The 21,727-nt window shown below is 41.9% G+C and overlaps 1 protein-coding gene across 2 annotated transcripts in view; it reads right to left on the reverse strand.

Moving 5' to 3' along the window:
• The window catches only part of plekhh3 (pleckstrin homology, MyTH4 and FERM domain containing H3), a 79,626-nt gene extending 58,571 nt beyond the window's left edge, over positions 1–21,055 (reverse strand). For both annotated transcript variants that reach the window (XM_060902077.1, XM_060902076.1), the window contains exon 1: positions 20,425–21,055. In XM_060902077.1, the coding sequence (XP_060758060.1) occupies positions 20,425–20,589 (165 nt within the window). In that variant the 5' untranslated portion in view covers positions 20,590–21,055. The remainder of the gene's footprint in view (positions 1–20,424) is intronic.
• Positions 21,056–21,727: the final 672 nt, after the last annotated feature.

A 21,727-nucleotide genomic window follows, 5' to 3' on the forward strand; every position in this document is an offset into this window, starting at 1 on the left:
CTGCTCAGTGTTGTGTGCATTTTTTTTTTTCACTTGAACTCATTATACAATTAAATGTTGGTTCGTGTCCAGAGCTTCTGGTTCAAGTGTGATGTCGCAACAGAAAATGTCCACACAAGGGGAAAAACAATTCCTAACACATAAACGCTACTTGTTTTATTTTACCCAACACGAAGCTTTAAACGTCAATTCAAGAGAGCAGAACAGAAATTGGGCCAACAATGAAGGCACGCCGTTACACCAATTGTACCACCCGCTTTGTGCCAGAAACCAGTTTGTCCTTCTTTCCCATGATGCCCTGCTCATCACGCTAACAGCTGCAGTGGGTGCGGCGCCCTGGTGGCATCATAACGCCTTCAAAATGTAGAGAAAACGTCGAGGAAAAAAATTAAAAAATAAAAAGGGGGTTTTGTATTTCTTCAAAAATCATGGAAAAGCCAGAATGAGTAAGGGAGGCCTTCCAGAGCTAAAATAAGACACGAAGACGGGGAGGAGGAGGGGGGGGAATGAAAGAGAGAAAGACGAAGAAGTGTAAGAGGCCAAGAAGTGTGCAGCTCAGAGCTGGAACTTTTTCGTGCCAACCTCACGTCATTGTTGTCAATGATTATGTGTTGTAAAGAATGATAAAAAGCTCTATAGAAACGGTTCAGTAGTCACTGGAAGGTTGTGGGGTCAAATCCCAGCTCAGGCAAAGAGCGACTGGTGGATGCTTGAGCAATACTTTTAAGCTTTAACCGCTTGGATGGCGTTTTGTCACACTTCGTAACCTTCATCGAATCCTTAGATTCTGCAAACGCAGCCCAAGGGCGTTAAGAACGACCTCTGAACAGCTGGAAAACACCTGTATGCTTTCGCTTGGGAAGGAATTGCACTGTATTCATCAAAAACAGGCCTCTTGTTATTGATTTTAATAAACTATTGACTGAAAACCAACACCGAAGCATGCGTCAAAATGACTTAACGGTGGGTGATGTGGTGAAAATATCATGACGCTTAGAGACAGATAGTAGTGCTGTTCACAAAAACATGGCGATATATCTACAAAAAAGGAGGTAAATTAAAATATATGGTATAAAAATAGATGAAGTGATTACTGGGAGTAAGAACCAGAGCGTCAGCGACGCAGTAGCTCACACGGCTGTACCATGAGAAACCAGACTCGTTTATAATTAGCGAAGTTGCTCTTCATGAGAACAATTAGAAGAGTTTGTTCTTACAAACAAAACAATCCGAATCAAAACTCAGCGAGGAGTAACGATTTTCCTGAAAGTTCATTAAATCGGCCGAATTCGCAACTTGTTACTCCCTGGTTTTGTGATTTCTCGTTAACTTTTGTGCAGTTCTTCCAAACAAAACAATCCGAATCAAAATCCAACGAAAGCTCAGTGAGGAGTAACGATTTTTGTGGCGACTGCTGTCTCATAGGGGCGGAGCCACTATAGGCGGCGCCACCATGTCATCATGCTGTAAGAATGAGTGTAACAATAGTGCACTACGCATAAGTATTACAACCACCAGAACAGCGAATCGTGATCTCGTGATATGAACAGTTGATCTCGCATTATCAAAGGTACACAAGAACGAGTGGCGAAGCCACGATGTCATCGTGTTGTAAGAACGCAAGAATGAGTATAACAATAGCGAAACTTCGTAACCAATCAGCACTTATCCTGATCAGGTTCGATTACCCGTTCTACTTCTTGATAAACTTCGGAACCGATCAGAACCAGAAACGAAATAAGAGAAACCTCGTTATAACTCCGTAGTATCGGAAGATAATTGGCAGATAAAAAGATAAACGAAAAATTCACCGCGTGGTTCGCCGAGGCTACTGATTCGATATCGAGTAAGCGGTGTTTATTTTAAGAAAACTGACCTTCTGATCATCACAGCTTTTGTTTGGTCCTTCTGAAAGGTCAAATGAAAGGTTTTGTAGGTTTTTTTTGAGCTTTTTGGTAGATTTACGCCAAGAATTCCAGCCATTCAACAAAAACCCAAGAAGGCAGTGAAGACAACTTTGGAATCTTTCGAGCGATCTGCTCGGTTTGCAAGTTACAAAAGTCCCAAATGGGAATAAATCAGCTCCTTCGGAGGATAATTCAACCCTTTTAAGGGATTAGAGTCTTTACACTACACTTGTGAAACAAAATGTGCTCATTAGTATTAAATAATGCTTCTAAGACAATTCATGAACAAGTGCTTTCTTGCTATTTTGAAAACAGATCGAGTTCACAGCGCTGTATTTTGAACAAAACACAGGAAACAAAATGCTCGCTCCAAGCCCTGATGCTGCTCACAGCTTGGTGATGCTTGCAGGAGATGAGGTGGGTATCACTGATAACATGTATATATGCGATATTTACTGTATGGACATGGGATCAGAAAACTATTTCATTTATAAGCAGCAGCCACATGGACCCATAGGGTAGCTATTTTTGTGAATTGTGGCGGGAGGGACGGACGGACGCCGCGTGATGGCAATAGCTCACCGCTCTACGGCCAGTGAGCTAATAAGAGTTGGTTAATGTAATAAAAGTAGCCTACTTAACACTATGGGATCAGTCTCATTCTCAACAGCACATATCAATAGATTTATGGATTTATGGATGGGTGCCAATATTTAATTTCTCATGACACGCATTAATGTCCATGAGCCAAAGCTACACCTGAGGCTGACGCTCTCACCAGGACAGTGACTGGAATTAAGTCCATTCTCACACACACACACACACCAGCAAATCTAAGAAGACCAGTGTATTTAGACGGACAGTGACGTGTGTGCTTGGCTGTGGTCACCCCTGGCAAACGCAAAACCTGTTAATAGCAGAGGACACACACACACACACACACACACACACACACACATCTGTGGGGTCTGACCACCTGTTGGAGTGTGTGAGCGGTGTTGGGCGGCTTCACTGGAGGAGGTCTTTGTGCAAATACACGAAAGGAAGTTTCCGGAGAGGGCTTTCCCAGATTTTTGCCAAATGCCACCAGCCCCCCGACTCTCTCTCTCTCTCTCTCTCTCACACACACACACACACACACACACACACACACACACACACACACACACACACACAAGACTGAACTAGCCCTAGTTGTACTAAACCAATAAAAATTGCCCGGATGTGGTGGATGTCTGAATCACTTCTCTAGTACAGCTATAAAATTTTCCACTTGACTCCCTTCCAGGTATAAAATCGACCGTGCAAAGAAAATCGAACAGGAAAGGCTACTATTAGCTGACAGAGAAGTCACACCAAGCGTGTGTAAGAGATAATGAGACCGGTTTCTCGGAGGTAGGCAGCTTCGGGGTCAATAGTCCGGCTGGATGAGGACTATTGATCGGCGTTAGGAGGAAGCTTGCTTTTACTGACGCTCCAAGATATCAATAATCCATAATTCCTGCAGCCGTCGTGACTAAACGATGAGTCGTGACTTGACGCTGCTGTAATGTTCCACAAAGACAAAGCAGAACTTGTCTAATAATACGACTAACATTATAATAAACATAATAACTGAACAGTACCTATTCCACACACACACACACACACACACACACCGTTCTTTACCTTTCAGTCTGAGAATGAAATCTGTTTAAAAAGCATTGTTTGCCCTGAAGTCAAATCAACACACAGTACAGTAGCACTACTTACCTTTAAATGCGATCGACTCTATGTACAAATATTTGCTTGAGATCATTCAACATACAGATATATTTGCTTTTCAAACCAGTTAACACCTGTGAGTTCAGTTCAGTTATACAGAGCTCATCAGCTACTTTGTTTACGAACCAAAAACACAGAGGTGTATGTGGCATTTTCCACTTTGTAGCTCAAAGCACACCGCTAGTTGGCCTAGTGGTTAGCGTGTCCGCCTCTCGATCAGAAGATTGTGAGTTCTACTCGCGGTCAGGTCACGCCAAAGACCATCACAAAAATGGTACCTACTGCCATCTGGTAAGGTACGCTGCAATACAGATGCGAGTACCAAAGGACCAGCCTCCCACTATAACCGTAGCTGTATAGAAGCAGAGATTGGCGCCACCTTAAGGTCCTGGTTAGTACTCGGACAGGAGACTGCCTGGGAAGACCAGGTTCTGGCACTGGAGGGACTTTAGCTCAAAAGCACAGAGGTCGAAAATGATGTAGTTCCTGCTTCTGCAGCACTACTCGTACTTTTTGTTGCCTGGAAACCTCGTTTACGAAACCTAAAAGTAGTAGCTAACTAGGGATGGCGAAAACTAAAAAAAAAAAAATCTTGACCGACCACCGAGCCTCATTAGCCGGTTAACCTACGAGTTTAACAGGGATGCAAACGGCACGCCTTTTGGCGGATGCCGCCTTTTTCACGGCTGAATCGTGCAGATCCGATTTTTTTTGGGGGGGGGGGGGTTGGAGTGTCTGAATAATTTCAGCCGCATTTGCTTATTTAGTAATTTTAATACAGAATTTACTCTGATGAAATTATTCAGACACTCCAACGCCCCCCCTAAAAAAAAAAAATCGGATCTGCACGATTCAGCCGTGAAAAAGTCGGCATCTGCGCCTTTAGTTTGTGTGGAGAGATATGATCTGCAATAACATGCATTGTTGGCTACAGACCGAAACATGCTTTCAGAATGCACTGGCCAAGGCAGGACTAAACTCCATGTGCCTTCTAATAATAATTAAAAAAAAAAAACAGAATAGTAATTTGTAAGCTAAAAAGCCTGTGTCTACACTTTTCTCTCGCCGAGTGGCAGCTGTCTTCAACTGGGGCGGGAGGGCGGGACATGACTGAATGGGTGTTTCTGATTTGTCAGCTGTTGTCCTTACACCGCATGGCATGCCCCAAGCGTTCACAAACACAGAATTCCAGGTTCTCCGCTCCAAAAATCGGCAGCTTCAAAACGATTGATTTTTTTTTTAACCGACAACCAAAAAAAAAAAAATTAACCAGTTGACGTTGATTCGGTCAACCACCGGTCAAACGGTCATCGGTTAACATCCCTACAGCTAACGCAATATAAACTACAGTATGTATGTGTCTGGTTGGAGTCTCATCGCATTGCTCCTGTGGAGGACGGCCCCATGTGGACAGTTGAAAATCACACCTGGAAGACGCTCTGGACTCTTACAGTAATGCTTGTACGGCTGAGGACTACAGCTGACTTGCTAACTTTAGGACTGCAGTTGTTATGAACAGTTTTGCACTCAAGTTTCCATCAGTGAAGCGTTTATAACGTCAACGAAACTGACTTCATGTTAAAACTGTTAATATTATAGTCAGGCTGTCTGTTGTTGCCCAAATGAGGATGGGTTCCCTTTTGAGTCTGGTTCCTCTCGAGGTTTCTTCCTCATGTCGTCTGAGGGAGTTTTTCCTTGCCACCGTCGCCACAGGCTTGCTCATTGGGGATAGATTAGGGATAAAATTAGCTCATGTTTTAAGTCGTTTAAATTCTGTAAAGCTGCTTTGCAACAATGCTTATTGTTAAAAGTGCTATACAAATAAACTTGACTTGACGTATAGCTACGACCTAGGTAGCTGGTTAAGTACAGAAGAGAAATGAAGAAGCCAAGCTAAGAAGCTTTTATTTATCACACAGTGAAATGTAACCTCTACATTTAACCCATCTGAAGCAGTGAACACACACACACACACACACACACACACACACACACACACACACACCCCCAGAGCAGCGGGTAGCGATGCTACAGCATCCAGGGAGCAGTTGGGGGTTCGGTGCCTTGCTCAGGGTGCTTCAACCCAACCTCAGCCCAAGGCTGCCCCATGTTAACCTAACCATGTCTTTGGACTGTGAGGGAAACCGGAGCACCCGGACGAAACCAACACAGACACGGGGAGAACATGCAACCTCCACACCGAAAGGCCCCTGTCAGCTGCTGGGCTCGAACCCAGAACCTTCTTGCTGTGACGCAACAGTGCTAACCACTACACCACTGAAGGTGCATGAATTTGTCGATATGACTGTGTAGCTGTAGCATTATTGTTTTGATTCAGCACATTATGCTTACGCCCTTGAAAAAAAGTCAATTTCAGTTATAAACCAGAAGGACACTCGGACAACGCAGACCTCCGCCAAGGACAGAAGTCAACAGTAACCACTTTACACTGCATGTCTGGATACATTTCCAAAACTATTCCAGCTGTGTCGAATACCCATGAAGGTAGACTGTGATATGGAGTCAATGTATTTCTACACTGGCTATGTTTTGTCAATGCTGAACTTTGTTGCCATCTACTGGATTTTAAAACGTACAGCATTACTGAGCGCAGACTTCCGCCAAGGTCGAATGCTGTATCTTGCAACATCAGCGAAAGCAAAACTAAATTTGTAGATCCGCCCTGTCTGTGACTCGGATCCGTTTTAAAATTTAACCAGTTCTTCCTTGACCCAAGCTACACCCTTCCACCGAGTTTCATAGAAATCGGGTCGGTAGGTTTTGCTCAATGCTGCTTACAGCCAAACAAACTGCACTGAAAGCATAACCTCGATGGTGGAGGAAAACACGGTGTTCAGTCCTTTATTTTCTGTATATATATTTAAGTGTGAAGTGATTGCATGCAGTAAGCAGGACAGTTATAGGACACCTTAGCACTTAATTTCGCAAAGTAAACATTTCATTTTCTTCAGGATAAGAGATAGTACAACCCACACATGTGATGAGATGCAGCACAATTTATTTGCGTTGCTCTTAAAGCTAGACGGCCTTTCGATTTCATAAAATCGGTGAAATTTAGTTCCGTCTGAAATTTGGTCATTGTGATATAGGTTTATTTCTGTAATAGCTCTAAAAATATATCAGGCCATTTTGTTCTGTGGCTGGGAAGTTATTTAATTTGAGGGGATTAAAGCAAATAATGTGCAGGGAATCGCTCGCTTCACTTCGCGCAGTCAAGCAGACAGAGGAAGTCCGTGTGTGTGCGCATGCGCAGGTTTACCTTTGCCCATGCGCTGACATTTCCATCATTCTGTCGCTAAACGAACAGCTGATCACACCGAGGTGCTCGCTGAGCGCCGATATTTATTAGTTTGGTCCTGCGTTTCCTTTCCTTCGTATATAACATAACGTCTTTTCTTCTCGCTTTCTTTCTGTTACTGTAGTCGGTCTTACACGTTTCATTTGCACACTCACGTCCTCCAGTTTTCTCTCCTGTTTCAAATTTGTATCCCACAATGCCTTGCGCAAACGGGGAAAGCCCACCCCTGTAGTATCTAGAATTGGGTCATGGTGAAGCAGGAAAAAAAAACAGCGGAGAATTTAGAGCCACGTGGCACTAAATTCATATTAATTGTTCTTTTTTTTTTTAACTAATAAAATTGGAAGTTTGTGATTCAAATTCAGTCGCTTTCGGTCCACTAAACAAAAATAATTGAGTGTCGGGGAAAATTCTTTTTATGACCTACACTTGAAAAATCTGAAAGGCAGTCTAGCTTCAAAGCTACAGACGTAATGTTTTCTGAACGGACACGAAACCATCCAAATTGACAGCCATCGCCATAGCTGGATACTGATCGGCTACTGTTGTCACTTATCCCAAGCTGATGTCATCCATGCACGGCTATTAATCCAGCTGTCCTACTGAAAGCACGTCTCTGCGTGTAGTGCGGCAGGTGGTGGGATTCGGAGTGAACCTTTACGGCATCGAGGCGCATCGCATCACAGTGAAGTGTGTTCGGTTTAAATCTTTCGTTAGCATTAATTTTCTTTCCAAAAAATGCTCTGAATGAACTGATTTGTCTACGTCTCATGTTAGTTCCTTTTTCATGATGAATGCAAGATGTGAACGAAGAAGAAAAAAAAAAAAAAACGACACGTTGGCCAGCACACGTTCACAGACTAATCGTAAATTTATATTAACTCTCCGATGTGCTTGCCTAGTTCCCTGTCTTGGCTGAGTAATTTTTCATAAAGACGCAGCATGAATGAGGGATTAAAAATGAAACGAGGACGGAGAGAATGATGAATGGATGATGTAAGGACATAAGGAGCCATCAGGAAACGGCCTAAAAGCTCCTGGGGCAGTTACTTATTGATTAGGTTTAAGGATTCAGTGGAACACAGACTCAGTGTGTGTGTGTGTGTGTGTGCCTGTACACACAAGTCTCTGAGTGAGTCAGAGAGCAAAGACATGTTCGTGTTTGTCTCTGCAAACCCTCGCTTGTATAAAACTCTCATCGTAACACTGATTACACACGAGTGTATTACTTCGAGACCGATTCGAGCTTTGCTTTCGAGTGTTCAAGAAGCTCAGTTCGGTCTTTGCTTGCCTAAACGCACACACAGACGATAATCAATAGCTGAAATATGATTATTTCAAGCACTCGGAGCCTGCTAGGTGTGTACTAATAATAGTTTATACAAAATATCAAACTATATCGTCATGCGTTCAAGTGGAAAGAAGGCAGTGTGTGTGGGCAGCACTCCTGCGCTGTCCGTCTCAACCACAACCAGAATAAGGACAACCAACCGCCAACCGTCTTCTTGCACCAAGCTATAATTCTACAGTTATAACCCTGATGAGCATTGTTGAGAGGAGAAAAAAAAAAAACACAGAAATGTGAATCATTTGTAAATATAATGAGAAGTGTATCAGTACACGCCTAACGCCTGCGGAATCGAATTATCCCCCACACACGTCTCTCTCTGTCTCCTTTGTTTCTGTCGCCCTTTAATCATCTTTTACATACAGCACGCCGTCACACACACACACACACACACACACACACTTTCCTAATGTAGCAGTGTCATGTGTCAACAATGGCTCTTTACATAGACCATATGGGAACGACACAATGACCTTAGATGTCAGAGGACCACTCGAAGTGTGTGTGTGTGTGTGTGTGTGTTGTGTGCGCACATATGGCTAGACTGAGTAACAGCCAGGAAGTAAACACACCCAGGACCGGGCTTGATAAGTAAGCATGCCAAAAGACTTTGTTGAAATTACATCAGACGCAAACTGACGATGACGTAATTCCACTGAAGGACACGGCAGGTTGAATCGGTTAGGAAGAAGGCACCGGTGATAGTTTTCCCACTCGTTACACAACCAGATCCCTCGCACACACACAGTGAATAAAACATTTCAGGGTTGACCAATGGCTGATTTTTTTATGCCTCACAGACATGAGACGTACATGTACGTCTCGTGTGGATTGTACCCAACGTCTTCACCACAAGGTCCGGGACTAGTTCTAGAACCTTGAGAACAAGTTTTCATTACTTCACCGCCATGACAAGAAGTAGCATTTAACCCACACGTAAGTGAGCAACGAGCACACACAGAGCAGTGGGCAGCTATGCTACAGCACCCGGGGCGCAGTTGGGGGTTCGGTGCCTTGCTCAAGAGCACTTCATCCATGATACAGAGGGAGGAAAGTGCTGCTCATTTCACTCAACTTCTCTCACATTTTTCCTGCCGGTCCTGGGACTCGAACCAGCAACCCTTTGGGCCCAAGGCTGCTTCTCTAACCTTCAGGCCATGGCTGCTGTTGAATAAGTAGTCTGTGAAACAAAACTGCACTGCTAATGCTAACACTCTCCTAATCCGACATAAAAATTGGGCTTTAGATGGTAAATTTCCGCCCCAAATTCAAGCCACGAGGACTGAGCACGACTTGTCAACTCTTTGCCTTTCAGATTTTTCACATGTAGGTCGTAAAAAGAATTTTCCCCGACACCCAATTATTTTTGGTTAGTGGACCGAAAGCTACTGAATTCGAATCAAAGACTTCCAATTTTATTATTTAAAAAAAGAACAATTAATGAATTTATCTCCACATGGCTCTAAATTCTCCACTATTTTTTCCTGCTTCACCATGACCCAATACAAGATACTACGTCATGCATCACGTGGCGGGTTTTCCCCGTTCGCGCAAGGCATTGTGGGATACAAATTAGAAACAGGAGAGAAAAATGGAGGACGTGAGTGTGCGAATGAAACGTCAAAGACCGACTACAGTAACGGAAAGAAAGCGAGAAGAAAAGACGTTATGTTCTATACGAAGGAAAGGAAACGCAGGACCAAACTAATAAAGATCACCGCTCAGCGAGCACCTCGGTGTGATCAGCTGTTCGTTTAGCGACAGCGCATCGTCAAAGGTAAACCTGCGCATGCGCACACACATGGACTTCCTCTGTCTGCTTGACTGCGCCAGGCGAGCAATTTCACGCACATTATTTGCTTTAATCCCCTCAAATTAAATAACTTCCCAGCCACAGAATGGCCTGAGATTTTGTGAGATATTACAGAAATAAACATGTATCACAATGACCAAATTTCAGACGGGACTAAATTTCACCGATTTTATGAAATCGAAAGGCCGTCTAGTTTTAAAATAGACGGTTATTATAATGAGGCGTGACGCTGCTTTCAGTCATGTCGTATTTGTAACGTAGTTGAGTCACGCACGCAGAATAAACGGCTAACGGATTCAAAATTGAAATTCTGTTAGCTAGCGGTTTCTGAATGCTCTTCGTCGCTCATTTCTTGAATAACTCGCTGACTCTTGTTTGTCTTTTGGCCGTTTTTAAGTCCGTTTTGATTTCCAATTCATCTTTTTTTGTCGTTTTGTTCGTTTTTTTTTGCAACATTGAAAGTTGGCACCTTGGAAAGAAAGTCTGTAATCGCCCATGGACATTACGGGAAAATACTGCCTGCCAAGGACCCAATCAGAGCGCACGATTTTACCGGAAGTAGCTCGTGCCGTATAATTCAGTTCACCTTCTGCGAATAATTGTTAAGTATAATCTTTGACGGAGCAGAGTTACGGCTACCACCCAAAAGTTGATTAATTTTCAATAAAAACATGCTGTTGAATGATTTGTTTTTCTTAGACCAGGGCAATTTGCCAATGTTAGGAGAACAATTTCTTACTTACTGTATTAAGGAACAACATACGTAAACATCATACCTAAAACTTAACTTAGAGCTTTATCTTGGACTGTTACAAAGTGCTGACATGGGAGACTCCTTCCAAAAAATGATTCAGAGAATCCAATCAGATTCGAGAATCCAGCAGAGCTCGGATACTACTCCTTCAAAGACGACACAATATAAAAGTTCTTAAAATATTTATGCAATCAAATAGCAAACAAAGATGCACTTTACGCATTACAGTATTACTCCCATGAACACCACACCCACCGAAAGCTGCCTCCAACCAATCAGGCAGCTTTACCTTTGCCCTACTGCTTATCCAAAGGCGCTAATTATGGCGTCACATAACAGTTTCTACACCCTACGCAGTGCGCTATATGCAAAAAAGGAAGCCGCCTGGGATTACAACCTTGTTTGTTTTATTTTTTTCCTTTTTTTGGCACTCTACACATGTACCGTGATATACAACCAGCCCAGCTGGTCCTGCAGGACTCAAACTGACTAGCGGCACTAGCATGCTAGCCTGCGTTTGATGACGGTTGGGTTACTATAGCAGCAAGTTTAGCTAGATGAAGTGAAGTAAAAAGCCTCGAGGACTTTCAGGAGTAGTTTCAGCCAAGTTTGCATGGTAAAATAAATAATGACGTTTTGAGAATGGAGTTTCAGCTCAAAAAGAAAACACTTAAAGCCTTAAAGTGGTGGATGATTTGGGTTATCGGAGGTAACGTTGCGATATTTAGGACATCCATAACAGGATTCACTCCACTGATAAACAGTGGTTACTAATAAAAGGTTCCCAATGCTTTGGTCACTTGGACAGCGAGAAACTTCCGATCCATGAGCAGAGTGTTTTCTGTGTGTGTGTATTCTCTCTCTCTCTCTTTTTGGCCTTGATTTTGAAATCAACTGGCACTTTATAGGCCTGAATTTTCTTTCTGCAACTGCACAATTGTATGTAGCTCTGTGTTTAAAGATGCCGTTTAAATAAGGCCATCCTTAAAAAAAAAAAAATCCGTTTCCTGTCCACCGGGTGAGCAAAAAAATTCAGTCGGGAGGGAGGGATTTTTTTTTATATATATATATATATATATATGGATGGATAAGAAATCGCAATGCTGTGTTTGCTTTTTCTTCCAGTACTTTTTTATTACAAAAGCAGACACATTTAATAAAATGACAGTTTAAATCAACTGAAACTTGTACAAAAACTAAGTTAGCATTTTAAATGCTGACTGCAACATTTGCAAAACTTTTACAAAGGTACTTAAAATGTCCGACACACGGACTTTTTGTAGTTCTAAATCGAGCGTTAGGCCGAGTTCGGATGAAATTACACTATTAAAATGATCACTGAATTATTTGTTTTTCTGAATCTTTACTATTTTGTTGTTCGCTAGAATACCATTTTGCGATTTCACACTTAAGCAAAGGTTTGAAAACTCCGGATCTCCTTCCTTCATGGTGGCTGCCGTTTTTTTGTGCCGCACGGCGCATGCGCAGAGCTGATTCAGTTCAGAGTGCGCGCGCACTCGGCGGAGGCAGTAGTGTGTCGGAGGGAACAGGAGCAGAGATGACGCTTATTTTGTCTCCGGTAAACCAGTCTTCTCTCGTTCAATTACGTGCTGGCGTCAAAAGACACCGTTGGTTGTAAATGAAACCAAACTGAGTGGTTGGAGTGTATTTTCATACACAAATGGAGAAATGTTCGCTGAGTGTGTAATTGTGTCGCCCCACTGCAGACCGTTGTCGTTGTTAATTCATAGCATGCTCAGCTGCGTGAATGTGTCATGCACCGAAAATAAGAGATTTACAAGCCAGGAACGCCTCATGATGCAATACGCAAGACAAGAAAGAAGATTTACTGCCATTTAGGGTTGGGCGGTATCCAAATTTTGATACCTTTAAACTGTCTCTGTGTTTTCCCGGGGTATACGGTATTACCGAGAAAAAAATATTTTGTTTCGGCCTACTGTGTAACGTGCGCCTATGCCTCAAATGTACTATTTAAAAGCAGCATAGCGAATTGTGTGCATTGTGGTATGGATTAAGCAGCAAAGCGAATTTTGTGCATTGATGAATGGATTAAGAGATATTTCAAAGCATCACGCAACTCTTCCTTCATCTTGAAAATAGCATTCAACTGTCGTTTACACATGTCTGCGTTGAAACGCCATTTGCAGCACTATTTCACCTACTCCATCAAAAAAAAGTACACGATGAGCAGGATCATACCCTTTCAAGCATGGGAAATAAAAAAAAGAAAAAGAATCAACCAACACCCCGTTTAGACTGCGCGATAAACCATATTCTTCAGCGCAAATGAGGCGAACCTAATTCAAATGCGTGATAGCTGCACAAGGCAAAATCATATGGGCCCACGTCATGCCATGGCGGGGAAATTAATAATCAAATGGCCTTACCTTGCTTAAAACGTTGTCTTGATCACATAACTCCTTACAATTATTCCACTTAAATCCATACGGTTTAACACACCCAACAAAGATAGCAAGCGCATTGCTAATTCCCACCAGAAACCTAACGGTTTACGCTACGATATTTTCTTCCGTTTCTTCAGTAGATGACATTTCAAACGTTTATTACCCACATCCCAAATGTCATACGCTATATTATTTTACCTTGTTGTTACTCATGTAACCTACTCAAAACACAACTCATTGGAGAGATCTCGTGGAAGTGGAGTACCCCAGGCTATGGTGTGCCTTAGGGGACATATTAGATTTTTCGTTTGGTTTGAAACCAAAATACTGCCACACTGCCGATGTTGTATTTTTTTTTTTTTTGCCACTAACTCATTATCTTGACTTGCCATCTTTCAACTGCGGTCTCAGTCTCTTTTTTTTTTTTTTTTAGATAGGACAGTAGAGACAGGAAATGAGCGGGGGAGAGAGAGACGGGATCGGGAAATAACCTCGGGTCGGAATCGAACCCGGGTCCCCGGATTTATGGTACGGTGCCTTAGCCATCTGAGCCATGACACCCCCGATCTCGGTCTCTTGCGAAGCTTTCTGTCAGACTCCAAATGTCACGCAGGGTTGCCATGGTAACGACATAAACAACCCTGCACGCGATGAGAACTTCTTTAGGAAATTGATAGAATTAGTGAAAATACGATCACACAGTTATTCGGGATGATCTTCAATTTATTATTTTATATTATGACCTCATGTACTCCATATTTATTTAGATATTATATATTTTTTTAAAATGACGGTAATGAGACCGATACCGTTGGTACTTTTGGATACCTCGGGATACCTTCTTACCGTAATACCGCCCAACCCTACTGCCATTTTACTTTGTATTTGAATAAAGTGAATAAATAAATGGTCTGTGGAAAATACATTTAATCCTGGGAACTGCGTGCACAGGAGTTTATTTTGTGTTTACTCCCACCGGCTGGCTACTTATTTGTCATGGCTGGCTAGTATGAGCCTTAGTGGAAAGCCATGGGAATGCGTAAATGTCAAGTTCGATTTTAGATTTACAAACCCGAAAAAAATGTCGAAAAACCGGCGTTAAAAAAAAAAAATTTCAACCACACAAACGGCACTCACCCGGCCGGTGGACTGGAAACAGAACATTTTTTAATAATGGCCTAATATTGACTGGCGTTGAGTGGTATATCAGATATATTCCATTCCTCTAGCATGATGTTGAACGAGTCGAAGACGAGTAGCTGAATGGAATATATCTGATATACCATGAAAAAAAGTCAGCCAATATTATTATTATTCATACACATTCCTTTCAGGTGTTCAACATGTCTTTCTCTTTCGAAATTCTCTCAAAATCTTCCGTATTCAACAAACAAATCTGGCGGCCATGCTTGTTTACAAATTGTCCCAGCTAGCAGGAAGTTTTACAGCTCCGACATGTTGCCTTGACAACCATGCAATATCGTAAACCATATTCAATGCTCATTCTCCATTGGGTAGAGTGATGTAATACACGTAGGATAAGCGATATGCTAACAGTATTGCATGCTATCGAACCAAATGAAAGAAACCCGCTAGAAGGGAATAGAACACGTGTTTTTATTCCATCGAAAAAGTGTCCTGTATGGATAATAATAAAACAGTGGCGTCTGAAATATACATCCTTTGTGATTATTCTACATTAATTTGGTGATTTTATATTTAAATATGCATTGTAACAAGCTTTAGTCTTAAGAAGAAAAACAAGTTTTTGACAGCCCTCAGATATATATATATCAATCAGTGAGTACAATTATCGACGCCTTTTCAGATTTACCAATAAAAAACAATTCTACAAAGATGAGTTTCAGTTACAACAGTTATTATTGGTTAATTAATCAAACAGAACCTCCCCCCCTTTGATCTTGTCGTCTGATGACACAGCTCATTACCGGAGACGGAATTTTTTTCGCACGATTGGCAATTTGAGGAAAACCCGGACGTTATCATCGCAGGTAAGCACGGTGGAAAGATCATGGACATGTTTTTTCTGATCAAATTCACTGATATTTCATGACCTCCTTGTCGAAACCTACTTTGTTTCTTACCCTTTCGTTTGACAGTCGCCATTTTGTATCTAAACGCGCGTTTGAGAAGTCACGTGTGTGAGGTGTCGATAATAGTGATCACTTTCACCGGTGTCCACCATTATCGACACGCTGTGGAATTAAGTGATATTTACAACTGTTATGGATCGAGCTTTGTGTAACATTGTTGAAGCAGATGAAGTACTTTAAAAAAAAATAAAAGTGCCGTGATTTATTATAATAATAATAATAAGAAGAAGAAGCAGAAGAAGAAGAATCTTTTTTCTGATTCATAACAGAATGGAATGTTTATAGAGTATTTGGAATACGATTGCAATAAACAGAATTAGACCAGAATTAAATTCCTCACACATAAATTACATGCTTGAAATATTCAGATTTTTCTATTCCATTCAGAATTTTTTTTTTTGCAGTTTGTTGTAAATATCGACCACATATTACAATATCAGTAGACATTTTAAATTTTGGTTCGAGGAATGACATGCGACCTTTGACCTGGATTTTCATGTGGTTACAAGGTCAATTCCCTGTTGATATTTATTGGTAAACTACAAAACGAGAAATTAATACAAACAACAACGAATGCTTAAAATGTGATCTACAAAAATACTTAGAAAGCGGGTAGAAAGTGGAACAAAAAGATTTTCTGACGTAGGTTGAACATTATCAGTTCATTTGTTTACAAACATTAGAATTACTTCCTCATTGACGTAAGCACCGACATCCATATATTTATATAAAAAGATATTTTTTTAATAAATATAAGTCTATGTAAAACAAGTTTTAAATAAAAATTATGTTTTGTTAACTTAATACTCCATAGTGATTTTCTAAAAATAAATAATCATCTGGATGTCGATAACCGTGGACAAAGGGCGTCGATAACCGTGGACAAAGGGCGTCACATGATCTGATACGCTAAGTAATCAGGAATCAACTCATTTTTTTTCCAGTGGAAGTCTGAGTAATTACTAATCATGCACAATTTACGTATTGAAAGTCTTTTTGGGCGGCACAGTGGTGTAGTGGTTAGCACAGTCGCCTCACAGCAAGAAGGTTCCGGGTTCGAACCCAGCAGCCGGCGAGGGCCTTTCTGTGTGGAGTTTGCATGTTCTCCCCGTGTCTGCGTGGGTTTCCTCCGGGTGCTCTGGTTTCCGAAGACATGCGGTTAGTTTAACGTGGGGCGGCCTTGGGCTGAAGTGCCCTTGAGCAAGGTACCGGACCCCTGACTGCTCCCCGGGCGCTCTAGTGTGGCTGCCCACTGCTCTGAGTGTGTGTTCACTGCTTCAGATGGGTTAAAGTGCCATTCCACCATTGGATGTATTCTTTGGCATAAAATACAATATATTTTGCCAACATATATAAATGGTATCACTAGATAGAGAAATCTTTTAGCTTCAAAATGATATATCAAACAATTTTTTGACAACGACAAGTATATTAATTTTGTGACCAAAGTCACCGACCCTTTTAATTTCCGCGCGTGATGTCATCGGCAGGTTCCCCTTCTTGTGTACTACGTGACGTGTGACGTGGCACATATTATCAGCAATGGCGGATAGAACGCGATAAAAATAATACCAATAAATCTAGCTAATACCAATAAATCTAGCTAACTGAAAGATTAACTCAAAATTTTTCGCAATTTTTTTGGCCCCCATATACAAGGAGAAATGACTCTCTCACTTTGGGCGTTTCCTGGTCTAAAAATAGACCGGCACGTGGCACACAAGAAGGGGAACCTGCCGATGACATCACGTTTCACTACTGCGCGGAAATTAAAAGGGTAGGTGACTTTGGTCGCAAAATTAATATACTTGTCGTTGTCAAAAAATTATGTTTGATATATCATTTAGAAGCTAAAAGACTTCTCTGTCTAGTCATGTTGTCATAAAATATATTGTATTTTATGCCAAAGAATACATCCAATGGTGGAATGGCACTTTAAATGCAGAGGATGAATTTCACTGTGCTTGAAGTGTGCATGTGACAAATTCTTCTTTTCTACTTTTGCAACGGCCAGAAGATTGTGTTGATAATTGTAGACGCTGCTCTAATATATATATGAGTGATTCCACGCTTATGGGTACTGAAATGGGGACATGAACTTAATTCACCTAAAACCATTTCTTTTTTTACCATCAGGTCACAAAACATGTAATCTTTAATGAATGATATGTTAAAAGATAACTTTAATTTTCTGAGATGTAATAAAAACATATTTATATGCCAAAGTCAGAACGTAACAGAAGTCTTGTGGACATATATATTCTCAATTTTAACAATGTAGAATTACTTTTTGAAACATAGGAAGGTGATGTTTTAGCAAATATAATTAATAAACATGTGTAGTAGAATAAACATACACATCCTTTCAATAAGATTAACATGGTATAGAGCTAGATTGTAATTAATTTGTAACAGACGCGAGATGGACAATCGTAACAGAAGTAATGTAACAGACATCATTTTGGAACTCATAGGCTTGACTTTGGCATATAAATACGTTTTTATTACATCTCAGAAAATTAAAGTTATCTTTTAACATATCATTCATTAAAGATTACATGTTTTGTGACCTGATGGTAAAAAACAGGGGCGTGTTTAGCCTATTTTTGGGGGTGCTCAAGCACCCCCAAAAACGAGCTCAGCACCCCCTAGCTCAGCACCCTCAAAAACACTGCTTTTGGACGTAATTTTCAGAAATAAGTGCCCTTGCGCACTGAGCAATGAATGTGTGCGCGGGCGTGTGTGTGTTCTTGAATTCACCTGTTACGTGATAGTTCTATGACCAGTAAAATACCTCTCCTCCTTGCGTCCCCTCTGATTGGGTTGCCTGTACGCGCGAGTGCTTGCTACGACATGGTGTTTTTTTTAACTGGATTCCACGCCGATGAGGAACTCGAAGTAGCACCTGAGTATTACTGGCATAGCGAGATGTGAAGGTACGGACTGGAGTTACAATTGTTAAACACAACACAATAATATGCATAATGCAATATTGATGTTCCCTGGTCTATGAACAGAATGATAAAAACGACACTTATCATCCATATCGAGATACTTTTGTGCAGAGCTGTACAAGTGCTACGGTGCTAGACCATCGTGTGTTAGTCAATTTTATTTAATGTAACATAGCGTTTACGTTTGCTTATCATGCTTATCAACAAAAAATATAAACTAATGTAAACTAATGTAAAATCATAATAATACACACTATTATTACACAATACACAATAACACATTAATTAACAATTACCACTGTTCAAAATGAATAGCTCCAACATTACAAATGCAGTAGTAGGTCTTGTTTAGTTAAAAATATAACGTAAATATTTGTGTCAGTGGTTGTAAATGTGTAGATATCTTATGCCGCTTTTCCACTACAAACGCGGCTGAGTCGGGCTGAGCCGTGCCGTGCTGAGTCGGGCTGAGCGGGGCTGTTGGAGTTGCATTTCGACTACAACCGCGCTGAACCGTGCTGGCTGGAAGTGGGTGGACACATTGGGTGGAGTTAGCGAAAGTGGGTGGACATCAGGTGATGTCGTTAAGCAGCGCAAACAGTGACATCAGTGATCTTTTAAGCGGTAGTCTCACCCCGAATAGTAAACAATAAACATGGAGGACATGGAGTCGTTAGTGTTGCTGGTCTTGGTGCTGTGGCTTGTAGTCACCTACAACGCGGACAGATACTGGCAAGAGCGTATAGATGAGGCGAGGCGCATAAGGCTTCAGAAATTCTCGTAATTATTATTCTTCCGGGTTTGCGGTGTTTACAGATCCCAGCGTGCTCGCGGGGCATGTGTGGGCATGTGAGGACACTCCTCCTCACCGATCAGTGCACAGGGGAGTGTCTGCTCACGCCCCCAGCCTCACTCGGCACGGTTTGGCTCGCTTCAGCCCCACTCCAAAACGGTGCGAGTTTTAGGGGCTAAGCAGGGCTGAAGCGAGCCGAGTCGTGCTGGTTTTTGGTAGTCGAAACGCGAGCCGTGTCGGGCTGAAGCGAGCTGAAAAAGGGTAGTGGAAAAGGGCCAATAGTTTATTGGGTCAGCTTCTGTTAAAACATTGCATAAGTCTAGTCTAGTCTTCTTGTCTAGTTAAGTCTAGTCTAAATGCGGAATAAATGTGGAAACACTGTCATTCAAGCCAGGTGCCTCTGTCAGCTCTGGGGCCTAAGCACCCCCAAAGATCAGATGCTAGAATCGCCCCTGGTAAAAAAAAAGAAATGGTTTTAGGTGAATAAGTTCATGTCCCCATTTCAGTACCCATAAACGTGGAATCACTCATATATATATATATATATATATATAAATAAAACACTCATAAAAATTACAAATAATGATGACAATATAGGGCGGCACGGTGGTGTAGTGGGTAGCGCTGTCGCCTCACAGCAAGAAAGTCCTGGGTTCGAGCCCCGGGGCCGGCGAGGGCCTTTCTGTGCGGAGTTTGCATGTTCTCCCCGTGTCCGCGTGGGTTTCCTCCGGGTGCTCCGGTTTCCCCCACAGTCCAAAGACATGCAGGTTAGGTTAACTGGTGACTCTAAATTGACCGTAGGTGTGAATGTGAGTGTTAATGGTTGTCTGTGTCTATGTGTCAGCCCTGTGATGACCTGGCGACTTGTCCAGGGTGTACCCCGCCTTTCGCCCGTAGTCAGCTGGGATAGGCTCCAGCTTGCCTGCGACCCTGTAGAAGGATAAAGCGGCTAGAGATAATGAGATGAGATGAGATGACAATATATCGCAATGTCAATATTATATCGCCAAATCGATATTATATCGTCACAACCCCAACTCCTGATTTTGGGATATTGCTGTGGGATCTTTATATAAATGAACACCGATGACTTCAGTAATAAATACTTACTCTGAATATTATCAACACGTTTGTTTGTTTGTTTGTTTGTTTATTTCAAATCCACAGCCTCGTCCAGTAAACTTTATTTATTTATATTTATAGATATAAACCGGTTGGATGCGTTCTCTTACCGGTTTGATGTGTTCGCGGCGCGCGCACTCCTCCTTATTGCGCAACTCGAAGGACTCTTCCTCCTCCTCTTCCTCCTCCTCCTCTTCTCTTCCTCCATGCTCGCGCCCCAACAAGCGGAAGCCTCGCGTGCAGCACAGCCACCAGCAAACTCCGCGCAACGGCATTCAAAAACCCGCGCACGAGCTCCTTCGCTTCGGTTTAACAGCGGCACCTGTGCGCAAAATGGCGGCGCGCACACATCCGCCCGGCGCGCGCTCCGTTACCGTGGAAACGAAGCACTGTCCGGAAACGGTGAAGCTTCAGGCGAGTTTGTTGAAGTTAAAATCCTGAAGTGTGTCTCTTTTTCGACATAACGTCAGAGAAACTTCCAAACACAGACGCGTAAAGTTAAAAAAAAAAACACCGCTCAATAAAATAAAATACCGAAAATTATTGTTGTATATTTCTCCGAAAACTTCCTGAGAACGTTCAACAAATGGGAAAGAAAACAATAATGTCAACTTACAGCGCAAAACAAAATGAGTTTGTATTTTAGTTGCTTATTTAACTAGCAAAGTGCAATAACTCCTCTTTCTTTCCTTTCCTTTCCTTTCCTTTCCTTTCTCTCTCTCTCTCTCTCGTCCCTTCTTCCAGACTGCTGAACCTTCAGCATGCAGGAGCGTGTTGGAGACATAAGGCGTGGCCTGCTAGCCCACGTGCCATATCCTGAAATATGATTGGTTGATCCGTCTCACGCCTACAGAATGACCCCGCCCTCTTCTGCGTTGCGTCAAGCCTGATTTTGGCCGCAGGCACGAGCGGGTCATTCCAGCCATTGAATGCAGCAAAGCACTAATTTACCCACTACTGTTCAAAAGTTTGGGGTCACTTTGAAATGTCCTTATTTTTGAAAGAAAAGCACTGTTCTTTTCAATGAAGATCACTTTAAACTAATCAGAAATCCACTCTGTACATTGCTAATGTGGTAAATGACTATTCTAGCTGCAAATGTCGTCTGGTTTTTGGTGCAATATCTCCATAGGTGTATAGAGGCCCATTTCCAGCAACTCTCACTCCAGTGTTCTAATGGTACAATGTGTTTGCTCATTGCCTCAGAAGGCTAATGGATGATTAGAAAACCCGTGTACAATCATGTTAGCACAGCTGAAAACAGTTTAGCGCTTTAGAGAAGCTATAAAACTGACCTTCCTTTGAGCAGATTGAGTTTCTGGAGCATCACATTTGTGGGGTCGATTAAATGCTCAAAATGGACAGAAAAATGTCTTGACTAGATTTTCTATTCATTTTACAACTTATGGTGGG

The sequence above is a fragment of the Neoarius graeffei genome, chromosome 20 (assembly GCF_027579695.1).
Source record: "Neoarius graeffei isolate fNeoGra1 chromosome 20, fNeoGra1.pri, whole genome shotgun sequence".
Lineage (NCBI taxonomy): Eukaryota > Metazoa > Chordata > Actinopteri > Siluriformes > Ariidae > Neoarius > Neoarius graeffei.